This window comes from Giraffa tippelskirchi, chromosome 5, assembly GCF_054371585.1.
Source record: "Giraffa tippelskirchi isolate mGirTip1 chromosome 5, T2T-mGirTip1v1.2.pri, whole genome shotgun sequence".
Lineage (NCBI taxonomy): Eukaryota > Metazoa > Chordata > Mammalia > Artiodactyla > Giraffidae > Giraffa > Giraffa tippelskirchi.
The window spans coordinates 62,788,416-62,801,850 of record NC_137279.1 but is presented as its reverse complement, the minus strand read 5'-3'; the positions used below and the strand labels follow the sequence as shown (position 1 = coordinate 62,801,850).

General features: G+C 38.9%; 1 protein-coding gene across 2 annotated transcripts in view; it reads left to right on the top strand.

The window, feature by feature from the left end:
* The window catches only part of BRINP3 (BMP/retinoic acid inducible neural specific 3), a 445,180-nt gene that overhangs the window by 226,892 nt on the left and 204,853 nt on the right, over positions 1 to 13,435 (top strand). For both annotated transcript variants that reach the window (XM_081485193.1, XM_081485194.1), the window contains one exon: positions 1,215 to 1,405. In XM_081485193.1, coding sequence (XP_081341319.1) covers positions 1,215 to 1,405 — 191 coding nt within the window. The remainder of the gene's footprint in view (positions 1 to 1,214; positions 1,406 to 13,435) is intronic.

Here is a 13,435-nt window from a genome sequence, read left to right as displayed (position 1 = left end):
TGGTTGGAACTCCTTGCTGTCCAAGGGACTCTCAAGAGTCTTCTCCAACACCACAGTTCAAAAGCATCAATTCTTCTGTGCTCAGGTTTCTTTATAGTCCAGCTCTCGCATCCACACATGACAACTGAAAAAAACCACAGCTTTGACTAGATGGACCTTTGTTGGCAAAATAATGTCTCTGCTTTTTAACATGCTGTCTAGGTTGGTCATAACTTTTCTTCCAAGAAGCAAGTGTCTTTTAATTTCATAGCTGCAGTCACCATCTACAGTGAGTTTGCAGTCCAAAAAAATAAAGTCTCTCGCTGTTTCCATGGTTTCCTCATTTATTTGCCATGAATTGATGGGACGAGATGCCATGATCTTAGTTTTCTGAATGTTGAGGTTTAAGCCAACTTTTTCACTCTCCTCTTTCACTTTTATCAAGAGGCTCTTTAGTTTTTCACTTTCTGCCATAAGGATGGTTTCATCTAAATACCTGAGGTTATTGATATTTCTCCCGGAAATCTTGATTCCAGCTTGTGCTTCATCCACCCTAGCATTTCTCATGATAACCTCTGAGCTTAATACACATATTTATATAATTATATAGGCATCTATATGTTTTCTTTGCATTTTAAAGATACATTTGAAAACAGCTAATGTTTTGAAGTGGGCTTCCCAGTTGGCTCAGTGATAAAGAGTCTGCTTGCCAATCAGGAAATGCAGGTTTGATCCTTGGGTCTGGAAGATCCCCTGGAGAAGGAAATGGCCACCCTTTTCAGAATTCTTGCCTGAGAAATCCAAGAGTTGGATATGACTTAGCAACTAAACAACAACGTTTTGTAATATGCTTGGTCAAGTTACCGTTTGCCATAATGATCTGTAGTAACTATTGTTTGTTTTACATATTTTCTTATCTTAATTTGCTTTGGGGCCACATTAGTGTTAGATAAGCTAAACTGTATGAAAAAATCAATAAAATCTAGAGGAAAATTTCCACAAAAGCTTGCTTCTCAATGCTTACTAAATATGTATTCACAATCATCAGCATCCCTGTACTTTTCTAGGTATGTGTGAAGTATTTGTGAACAAAATTATAAAAAAACTCCCTGTCCATTTGTTATTTGTCACTCTTTTGTTTCCTAATGGTTATAATCTAGGCTTCCTCACTTGCAGGTAATTTAAACATTGATTTTAAGTGGTATATGGAATAATGTAAAATATTATTCATGCAGGAGAGGAGTCACTCACAATTTTTGTGGACAAGCGGAAGCTGAGCAAACGATCTGAAGGAAGTGACCCCAGCACCAATAGCTCCTCGGTTACTCTGGAGACTCTACATCAACTGGCTGCTTCCTATTTCATTGACAGGGACAGCACCCTTCGGAGACTTCACCACATTCAAATCGCATCCACTGCCATAAAGGTATGAATATGTTTATCCTACGATTATATCATATCATGAGTCTTCCCTGGTGGTTTAGTAGTAAAGAATCTGCCTGCAGTGCAGGAGATTGGGTTTCGATCCCTGGGTTGGGAATATCCCCTGGAGAAGGGAATGGCAGCCAACTCCAGTATTCTTGCCCTGAGAATTCCATGGACAGAGGAGCCTGGTGTTCTATAGTCCATGGGGTTTGCAAAAATTGGATATGACTTAGTGACTAAACCATCATATCATACCATTGTTTTTTCTGACTCTAAGATCCGTTTCTATGTATGTTCATGGCTCACTGATTTAAACCATGGTGTCTTGAAAAATAATGTATTATTTCCTTTTGTTTTGAGTTTTGCAGTACATTTAAGATGAAATTATATATATATTTTCATGTAATTTTTTAAACTGGACAATTGGATAAAGGTTTTTCATGTCAGAGCATTAATTGAAATGCACATGAATTGAGTTTATCCTTGACTACTTAGACTCACTCACAAAGCTTACCTGGATGAAACTTTGTTTTAATAATACTGATTTTTTTTGTAAAACTTCATAATTTGATTGTGTGCATTTAAAAACATTATCCTGAGTAGTGGATAATTGGGCTCAAAGTGAGTCCATTTCACAAAAATCATTAAGAAGTCTATTCAAGGAGTATTTCCCCTCTTGTTTTTTAAGACACTAGTTGGAGAAGGCAATGGCAACCCACTCCAGTACTCTTGCCTGGACAATCCCATGAACAGGAGGAGCCTGGTGGGCTGCAGTCCATGGGTCACTGAGAGTTGGACGTGACTGAGAGACTTCACTTTCACTTTTGACTTTCATACATTGGAGAGGGAAATGGCAACCCACTCCAGTGTTCTTGCCTGGAGAATTCCAGGGATGGCAGAGCCTGGTGGGCTGCCGTCTATGGGGTCGTACAGAGTCGGACACAACTGAAGCAACTTAGCAGCAGTTAAGAAGTACAAGTAGTTGTTTCTAAGTTTCTAGAAGTCAAGATATACCATAATCTGGAACTAGTGGACAAACTCCATGTGTTTGCTAAAATCCTTAGCCTTTGACTCAACTGAAGTTGACTTTATGAAAGCTAAGAGAATGGGAAAACAGGATACCCTTAATTTTCAGAAGAAGGAGAAAGAGAGAAAGACAGAGAGAGAGAGGCAGTAGTTTCCAGAACAAGAGATGTTTTGACATATTTCTCTGGCAGTTTGGATAAGCATGTTATTGTGTTTGGGTTTGGCCAGGGCCATTGTAAAATTAACAGACCAAAGAGTTGGCACAATGTAGTGGTGTGATTCTGGACAAAGTTAGTACGAACAAAATAAAACATAAAGAGCATTTCTTAGTGTTTTAAATGTAACATGTCATAACTAATGTAAAAAGCAGTCATGAAATATATCATTTTATTGCTTTGTGAGATTAAAATTAATATTTATATTTTTTCAGTTACTTGAAAAATTAGTATGTTGATATGTTGAGAATGCTAGACAAATTAGCCCAAGGTACATCTTTTGTCCAAGATTGTCCTAGAGAGAATAAAAGGTTACATGAAAATATCTTTAGCTTAAAAGTTGCACAAATAATAACTGCCCATTTCCAATATTGCTTGTAGATGAGGTTAAGAAAAAGACTTCTGTAGAGATAAATTGTACAATTATAGTCTACCTCTGACCATAGGACTTAGGTTATATTGAGTAATCAAGTGTATAAATAATATTTATGCCATATAGATACAAATGTGGCCAGCATGAATGCAGATGTTATAATTAATTTAAAAATATTGTAAGGTAGAGTAGTGTTGTAGGTATTTAGCTTGAGGTTACTGAAAAGAAATAGGATTTTCCAGAAATCAATTTCAGTGACATAAACAGTAACTTAAAGTATATTTTCTAATGGAAGACATCATTGTTGTAAGTGTGTTTATTATCTGGCTATTGATTTTTCACTCAGCACACCAAGTAGAATTATACAATAGAGTTTTTGTATCCATAGTAAGTATTCATTCACAGTTCATATCAAAACTTAATGGATATTTGTACATAACACTTTTCTCCCAAAATAGAAATCTGTATCACAAAAGGCACATGTTTTAATGGCTAGGCTATTGTATGCAGGCAGTGTTCTTAGACACTGATGCTACAGCTGATATTGATAAGGCTTCATGGATGGTAGAAATGAGCCAACCTCAAAATAGAACTGACTTTTATAAATGAGTAATCTCAGAGTAGCTCCAGGAAACACAGAGGAGTAACCTGGAGTGTGGGAGAGTGAACAGTTTTGCCTTGAAAGGACTCCAGAAAGTACTCTTTATCCAGTAGTCTTGGAAGGGAGTTTTAATACACATAATGGAAATAGTTTCTAAAATAATTATATTTTTTATTTTTGGCTGTTCTGGGTCTTGGTTGCTGTCTGGGCTTTTCTCTAGTTGCAGTGAGCAGGGGCTACTCCCTAGTTTCGGTTCGAGGGCTTCTGATTGCGGTGGCTTCTCATTGCAGAGCTTGGGCTCTAGGGAATGCAGGCTTCGGTAGTTTCAGCCCCCGGGCTTTAGAGCACAGGCTTAGTAGTTGTGGTGCATTGGCTTAGTTGCTCTGTAGCATGTGGATCTTACAGACCAGGGATCAAACCCATGTCTCCTGCATTGGCAGGCAGATTGTTTATCACTGAGTAACTAAGTAAGTCTCCATAATGTAAATATTTTAAAGTGTGTCCAGCAGGGCTGCAAACAGGAAAAAAAAGTGAAACTTTAGATCAGGGAGAGGAAACAGAAAACAATATAGGAATGATACAGAGATGGATGGATTGTAAAGAAAAGTTCACGTATCTTATGCGTAACTAAGAGAAAAAAGGGAATGAGGTATGTGTAGTGGGAGCAACATGGTTCAGAAAATAATCTGAAAGTACCCAAGGCCTGCAAGGGTGAGGTAGCAGGGCTGGGGAAAGAGGGGCAGGCTATTAGACTTTTCAGGATTAAATTTAAACAAGGATGGAGTTCCCACCTGAGGCAGTAAAGTAACTAGTGATAATCTGACCCAGGGTCTGCTGCAGTCTGGGCTACTGCGAAAGCTCTGGGAAAGATTCTTGAGCAGGTCTACTGCTGCTGCTGCTGCTAAGTCGCTTCAGTCATGTCCGACTCTGTGCGACCCCATAGATGGCAGCCCACCAGGCACTCCCGTCCCTGGAATTCTCCAGGCAAGAACACTGGAGTGGACTGCCATTTCCTTCTCCAATGCATGAAAGTGAAAAGTGAAAGTGAAGTCACTTAGTCGTGTCTGACTCTTAGCGACCCCATGGACTGCAGCCTACCAGGCTCCTCCGTCTACTACTGGAGTGGGTTGCCATTGTCTTCTCCAGAGCAGGTCTACAGAGTCCTTGAATTTCATGCACACTTTTATTATGCTGTGTAATTTCCTGGGGAGAGTATCTTTTATTTTCCTTAGTTATCAAATGTATAGAAAAAAGATAAAAGATGTCCCTCCTCAACTATAAGATTATAATTGCTTAGATATAATTGAACAGGGTGAAAGGAACTGAATGGCTAGGGTGGTGGGTGTGTAAGCCAAATCCAAGGTTATTCAACTTCTGAAATCCTTTTACTTGAATAAGCAACTGAATGCAAAGTGCTTTTGTAGTATATTTGAAATCAAAAGCTTAACACTTCTACCAACTCTCTAAAGGTACAATGTGTTGCTTTTATATTTTAAAAATTCACACTAGGGATACCAAGATCTACAATTTCTTTGATTAGATAAAAAACCTTGGGTTTTAAGTGTCATGTAGTGGGCATGTAATTTCTTGAACAAATGTTGTATGCAGATATCTCATGATTCATAGAATCTAGGAGACAGAGTATTGTTAAAAAAATAAAGTCAAATAAGATCATTATCAGATAACAGCAAAAATATTGTTAAATCTGCATTATCATGCCTGTTTTTTCATGCTAATTCTTTAAAAAACACAGGAGTTGGACAAACAGAGTTAACTATGAGCCAGTTTCTAGAAAGGGAAATTGAACAAATGGTTGCTTTTATCTCTTACAATCATGAATGTAAATGTAGACTGAAGTTCATTAACACATCTATAAACACAAAAGGAATGGCTCAAATGCCCATATAGTTTAATTAACTGCTATACTATTCTAATAATGACATTTATGTCAAAATTTATTTCTCAACATAATTATTAGTGCAAAAAATGTCAAGTATAATGTCTGGGATTCTCCATTATTTTCAGAACATTCAGTTAAATTGACTCAAGTTATCTAAAAAAATCACACTAACATATTCTATAGGTTTATTTTGAAATAGTTGAATGAACTTTAATATATGATTGACAAAGATGAGAAAAATCAAAATATATATATATTGAGGAAAATTTAATCTATTGCCTGATATGCTATATGCATTTTCCAAAATTTCCTTAATACTCTGTTTTAAAAATAAGACTGCAGTAAATAAAATTAAAATTTTGAATCTGTTAAAAATCTAAAAGTTATAATTATTTTTCTAAAAGAAAAAATATAATAATATATTCCTAGCATTTTTTTAACATAGAAAATTTATTGGAAATATATTTAAAATTATGGTGTTTAGAATTTTTTCCAACAAATTTAGTAAAAAGCACAAATAATATGATAAAATCAACTTACAGGTCAATATTCCAGCTAAAAAATCCATCTTCAAATGATGTTTTGGTGCTGCATAGTTTACTAAGGGTGTTGAAGGTGATATTGAGAAGTACCATGACTTTAGAGTTTCATTTATATTTCTGAAATTATAAAGATACATTAATATAAACTTCAAGAGCTATTCATAAAGTTAGGATATACATTCAGTTCAGTTTAGTCGCTCAGTCGTGTCCAACTCTTTGCGACCCCATGAATCTCAGCATGCCAGGCCTCCCTGTCCATCACCAACTCCCAGAGTCTACCCAAACCCATGTCCATCGAGTCGGTGATGCCATTCAGCCATCTCATCCTCTGTCGTCCCCTTCTCCTCCTCCCCCCAGTCCTTCCCAGCATTAGGGTCTTTTCCAATGAGTCAACTCTTCACAAGAGGTGGCCAAAGTATTGGAGTTTCAGCTTCAACATCAGTCCTTCCAATGAACACCCAGGACTGATCTCCTTTAGGATGGACTGGTTGGATCTTCTTAAAGTCCAAGGGACTCTCAAGAGTCTTCTCCAACACCACAGTTCAAAAGCATCAGTTCTTCGGTGCTCAGCTCTCTTCACTGTCCAACTCTCACATCCATACAGGACCGCTGGAAAAACCATAGCCTTGACTAGACGGAACTTTGTTGGCAGAGTAATGTCTCTGCTTTTCAATATGCTATCTAGGTTGCTCATAACCTTCCTTCCAAGGAGTAAGCGTCTTTTAATTTCATGGCTACAATCACCATCAGCAGTGATTTTGGAGCCCAAAAAAATAAAGTCTGACACCGTTTCCACTGTTTCCCCATCTATTTCCCATGATGTGATGGGACCAGATGCCGTGATCTTAGTTTTCTGAGTGTTGAGCTTTAAGCCAACTTTTTCACTCTCCTCTTTCACTTTCATCAAGAGGCTCTTTAGTTCTTCTTTGCTTTCTGCCATAAGGGTGCTGTCATCTGCGTATCTGAGGTTATTGATATTTCTCCCGGCAATCTTGTGTTTCTTCCAACCCAGCGTTTCTCATAATGTACTCTGCATATAAATTAAATAAGCAGGGTGAAAATATATAGCCTTGACGTACTCCTTTTCCTATTTGGAACCAGTCTGTTGTTTCATGTCCTGTTCTAACTGTTGCTTCCTGAGCTGCATACAGGTTTGTCAAGAGACAAGTCAGATGGTCTGGTATTCCCATCTCTTCCAGAATTTTCCACAGTTTATTCTGATCCACACAGTCTAAGGCTTTGGCATAGTCAATAAAGCAGAAATAGATGTTTTTCTGGAACTCTCTTGCTTTTTCGATGATCTACCGATATTGGCAATTTGATCTCTGGTTCCTCTGCCTTTTCTAAAACCAGCTTGAACATCTGGAAGTTCATGGTTCATGTATTGTTGAAGCCTGGCTTGGAGAATTTTGAGCATTACTTTACTATCGTGTAAGATGAGTGCAATTGTGAGGTAGTTTAAGCATTCTTTGGCATTGCCTTTCTTTGGTATTGGAATGAAAACTGATCTTTTCCACTCCTGTGGCCACTGCTGAGTTTTCTAGATTTGCTGGCACATTGAGTGCCACACTTTCACAGGATCATCTTTCAGAATTTGAAATAGCTCAACTGGAATTCCATCACCTCCACTAGCTTTGTTCGTAGTGATGCTTTCTAAGGCCCACTTGACTTCACATTCCAGGATGTCTGGCTCTAGGTGAGTGATCACACCATCGTTATTATCTGGGTCATGAAGATTTTTTTGTACAGTTCTGTGTGTATTCTTGCCACCTCTTCTTAATATCTTCTGCTTCTGTTAGGTCCATACCATTTCTGTCCTTTTTCAAGCCCATCTTTGTATGAAATGTTCCCTTGGTATCTCTAATTTTCTTGAAGAGATCTCTAGTCTTTCCCATTCTGTTGTTTTCTTCTATTTCTTTTCATTGTTCGCTGAGGAAGGCTTTCTTATCTCTCCTTGCTCTTCTGTGGGACTCTGCATTCAGATGGGAATATCTTTCCTTTTCTCCTTTGCTTTTTGCTTCTCTTCTTTTCACAGCTATTTGTAAGGCCTCCTCAGACAGCCGTTTTGCTTTTTTGCATTTCTTTTCCATGGGGATCGTCTTGATCCCTGTCTCCTGTACAATGTCATGCCTCTCTGTCCATAGTTCATCAGGCACTCTGTCTATCATATCTATCCTTTTGAATCAATTTGTCACTTCCAGTGTATAATCATAAAGGATTTGAATTAGGTCATACCTGAATGGTGTAGTGGTTTTCCCTACTTTCTTCAATATAAGTCTGAGTTTGGCAAAAAGATGTTCATGATCTGAGCCACAGTCCACTTCCGCTCTTGTTTTTGCTGACTGTATAGAGCTTCTCCATCTTTGACTGCAAAGAATATAATCAATCTGATTTCAGTGGTGGCCATCTGGTGATGTCCATGTGTAGAGTCTCCTCTTGTGTTGTTGGAATTGGATGTTTGCTATGTCCAGTGAGTTCTCTTGGCAAAACTCTATTAGCCTTTACCCTGCTTCATTCTGTACTCCAAGGCTAAATTTGCCTGTTATTCCAGCTGTTTCCTGACTTCCTACTTTTGCATTCCAGTCCCCTATAATGAAAAGAACATCTTTTTTGGGTGTTACTTCCAAAAAGTCTTGTAGGTCTTCATAGAACCGTTCAAGTTCAGCTTCTTCAGCGTTACTGGTCGGAGCATAGACTTGGATTACCATGATATTGAATGGTTTGCCTTGGAAACGCACAGAGATCATTCTGTCATTTTTGAGATTGCATCGAAGTACTGCATTTTGGACTCTTTTGTTGACCATGATGGCTACTCCATTTCTTCTAAGGGATTCCTGCCCACAGTAGTAGATATAGTGGTCATCTGAGTTAAATTCACCCATTCTAGTCCATTTTAGTTCGCTGATTCCTAGAATGTCGACGTTCACTCTTGCCATCTCCTGTTTGATCACTTCCAATTTGCCTTGATTCATGGACTTAACATTCCAGATTCCTATGCAATATTGCTCTTTACAGCATCGGACTTGCTTCCATTCCCAGTCATATCCACAGCTGGGTATTGTTTTTGCTGTGGCTCCATCCCATCATTCTTTCTGGAGTTATTTCTCCACTGATCTCCAGTAGCATATTGGGCACCTACCGACCTGGGCAGTTCATCTTTCATTGTCCTATCTTTTTGCCTTTTCATACTATTCATGGGGTTCTCAAGGCAAGAATACTGAAGTGGTTTGCCATGCCCTTCTCCAGTGGACCACATTTTGTCAGACCTCGCCACCATGACCTGTCCATCTTGGCTGACCCCACATGGCAAGGCTTAGTTTCATTGAGATAGACAAGGCTGTGGTCCATGTGATCAGATTGGCTGGTTTTCTGTCATTATAATTTCAGTGTTTTCTGCCTTCTGATGCCTCTTGCAACACCTACCGTCTTACTTGGGTTTCTCTTACCTTGGATGTGGGGTATATCTTCACGGCTGCTCCAGCGAAGTGCAGCCGTTGTTCCTTACCTTAGACAAGGGGTATCTACTCACAGCAGCCCCTCCTGACCTTGAATGTGGAGTAGCTGGTCTCTGCCCTCCTGTGCCTACACAGCAGCCGAACCTTGGACATGGGGTAACTCCTCTTGGCCACCGCCCCCGACCTCCAGCCCAGGGTAGCTCCTCTCGGCCGCTGACCCTGGCCTCTGCTGGAGGGTAGCTCTTTTCAGCCACACTTCTGCATGGTCCATTGCAGCCGCCACACTTCTGTGCGGTCTGTCGCAGCCGCCGGACATTAGACTATACAATGGAGCAAAGACAATCTCTTTGACAAGTGGTGATGGGAAAGTTGGACCACAACACATGTATCACATGTATCAGTAAACTAAAATAAACTCCGGGAGTTGGTGATGGACAGGGAGGCCTGGCATGCTGCAGTCCATGGGGTCGCAAAGAGTTGTACACGACTGAGCGACCAAACTGAACTGACTGCAAATAAACTCAAAATGACTTACAGACTTAAATATAAGACGGGACATCATAAAACTCCTGGAAGAGAATATAGGTAACACATTCTCTGACATAAATCATATCAATGTTTTCTTAGGTCAATCTCCTAAGGCAATAGGAAAACAACAACAACAACAACAACAAAAATGGGACCTGATCAATTACATAAGCTTTTGCACAGCAAAGGAAACCATAAACAAAAGGAAAAGACAACCAATGCACTGGGAGAAAACATATGCAAATTATGTGGCCAATGAAGGCTAAATTTCCGAAATACCCAAGTAGGTCATACAATTCAACAACACAAAACAACAACCCAATCAAAATATGAGCAGAAGACCTAAACAGACTTATTTTCTCCAAAGAAGACATACAGATGATCAACAAGCATATAATAAGATACTCAACATTGCTAATTATCAAGAGATGTAAATCAAACCTACCATGAAATATTACCTCACATTAGTCAGAATAGCCATCACTAAAATGTCTATAAATAGTAAAGGCTGGAGTTCAGTTGAGACACTCAGTCATGCAGGACTCTGTGATTCTAATATAAGTGTTCTTTATAATTCAAATGTTAATCATGCTAAGTTGTTGTTCCTTGTTCAGTTGCTCAGTCATGTCCAACTCTTTGCAACACCATGGACTGCAGAATGCGAGGCTTCCCTGTCCATCACCAACTCCCAAAGCTTGCTCAAACTTATGTCCATTGAGTTGGTGATGCCATCCAACCATCTCATCCTCTGTCGTCCCTTTCTCTTCCCGCCTTCAGTCTTTCCCAGCATCGGGGTCTTTTCTAATGACCTAGCTCTTTCTATCAGGTAGCTAAAGTATTGGACTTTCAGCTTCAGTATCAATCCTTCCAATGAATATTCAGGGCTATCTCCTTTAGGATTGACTGGTTGAATCTCCTTGCAGTCCAAGGGACTCTCAAGAGTCTTCTCCAACACCACAATTCAAAAGCATAAATTCTTTGGTGCTCAGCCCTCTTTATTGTCCAACTCTCACATCCATGCATGACTACTGGAAAAACCGTAGCTTTGACTAGATGAACTTTCTTCAACAAAGTAGTGTCTCTTCTTTTTAATATGCTGTCTAGGTTGGAGAGGGTATGGAGAAAAGGGAATCCTCTTACAATGTTAGTGAAAATATAAATTGGTATAGTCCCTATGGTAACAATATAGAAGTTCCTTGAAAAACTAAAAATAGAGTTACCATATGATCCAGCAATCCTATTTCTGGGCATTTATCTGGAGAAACTTTAATTTGAAAAGATACAGGTACCCCAATAGTTCATTTCAGGCTATTTACAATAGCCAAGACATGTTCAGTTCAGTTAAGTTCAGTTGCTCAGTCCTGTCCTGCTCTTTGTGACCCCATGCACTGTAGCACGCTGGGCTTCCCTGTCCTTCACTATCTCTCAGAGTTTGCTCAAACTCACGTCCATTGAGTCGGTGATGCCATCCAAACATTTCATCCTCTATTGTCCCCTTCTCCTCCTGCCTTCAATCTTTCCCAGCATCAGGGTCTTTTCTAAGGAGTCAGTTCTTCACATCAGGTGGCCAAAGTATTGGAGCTTAAGCTTTAGCATCAGTCCTTCCAATGAATATTCAGGGTTAATTTCTTTTAGGATTGACTGGTTTAATCTCCTTGCTGTCCAAGGACTCTCAAGAGTCTTCCACAGCACCACAGTTCAAAGGCATCAATTTTTCCAAACTCAGCCTTAAATAAATTTAAGCTTTGTTGCTTAGATTAAATATTAATTTTATAAATTAGGAAAGAAAAGTAACACTTCAATGTTTAGCATATTTTAGCGTCTGTTTCATTCTGCCCTTCTCTTTTCAGCTCTGTCCTATTTTAAGTATTGTTTCCTGTGTCAGAGACTATATTCTTTGAGGTCATTATATTTTATTTGTTTTCTGCTCTCTCATATCTCAATTGTCTTAACTAGCTGCACTCAAAATGCAACTTGTGTTTATCTTTCTTGTGACAAATTATATATATATAATATATATATATTCTATGTTATAACTGAGTGCTGACCAAATTATTATCTCTTCCACATACAAAGAATATATGAAGTGAAAACGCCTAAAGAAATTGTTTATTTTATTTTTTTTATTTTTGGTTATTTGACTCAAATAACCAAATTGAGTTTATTGAGATCAAGACTATAATGTGTGACATTAAAAAAAAAAAAAAACACTAGATAAGATAAATGCCTATTTAATAAAATTTTAAATCTTTACATAGAACTGCTTCTATCCAAGATAAATTAATAAGAACTGGATTTATCTCCTACCTGACGATCAAAAGCAGTGAGAAAAGACAAAAGTAATAGTTTGTAAGGCATTGAACAACAGGCAATGAAGGTTAATAACTATGAGAAATGGTCACTACTGTGGTGAGAGGTATGGCTGCCTGCAGCTTACTGTCTTGAAAGAGTTTACAGCATGTAATTCAGGGAGAGAAGATCCAGATAGAAAGCAAAAAAATTTTCAAACTGAGGATAGAGCTCAGAGTTTAGAGAGACCCAAGTTTTAATAGTTGTTGGTTTTTGTTGTTCAATCGCTAAGCAGTGTCCAACTATATGCCTCCTCAAATGGTCTGCAGCATGCCATGTCCTCCACAGGCTCTTCTGTCCTCTAACTATCTCCTGGAGGAGAAAGCTACATAGAGAGAAAACCCAAGGGACTGTAGGGGTTTGCCTTCAAATGCTTAGCAGAGTGTTGTTGATTGCAAACCTATGAGGAAATTACCTGACATCAGGGAAGAAAATTACATTATAGGATTGGAGAAGAGTATTTGACATTCACTCAGGATCCAGATGGCTCAATTGGTAACAAATCCACCTGCAATGCAGGAGACCCTTGTTCAATTCCTGGGTCAGAGAGATTCCCTGGAGAAGGGATAGGCTACCCACTCCAGTATTCTTGGGCTTCCCTTGTGGCTCAGCTGGTAAAGAATCTGCCTGTAATGTGGGAGACTTGGGTTCGAATCCTGGGTTTGGAAGATCCCCTGGAGGAGGTTATGGCAACCCATTCCAGTATTCTGGCCTGGAGAAGTCCACGGACTGTATAGTCCATGGAATCACAAAGAATTGTACAGGACTGAGCCACTTTCACTTTCACTTTTCGGGATCCAGAAATGTGTTCCCATAAGCCAGAAGGGAAATGCTAACAATTCATGGAGAACTGCATGAAATGCTTAGAAATGGCATGCCTCAGTGGTGGGGAATAAATAACTCAGTTGACTAAATTGAATTCTTCTCTAGACTCACCTCAAAAATTAATAAAAAATAAGACCAAAATGAATCAGATTCTTTCTGAGAATTGCATCCCGGAACAAAGCTCAAGAATGCTTATAGGAATACAGAAAAAAAGTCT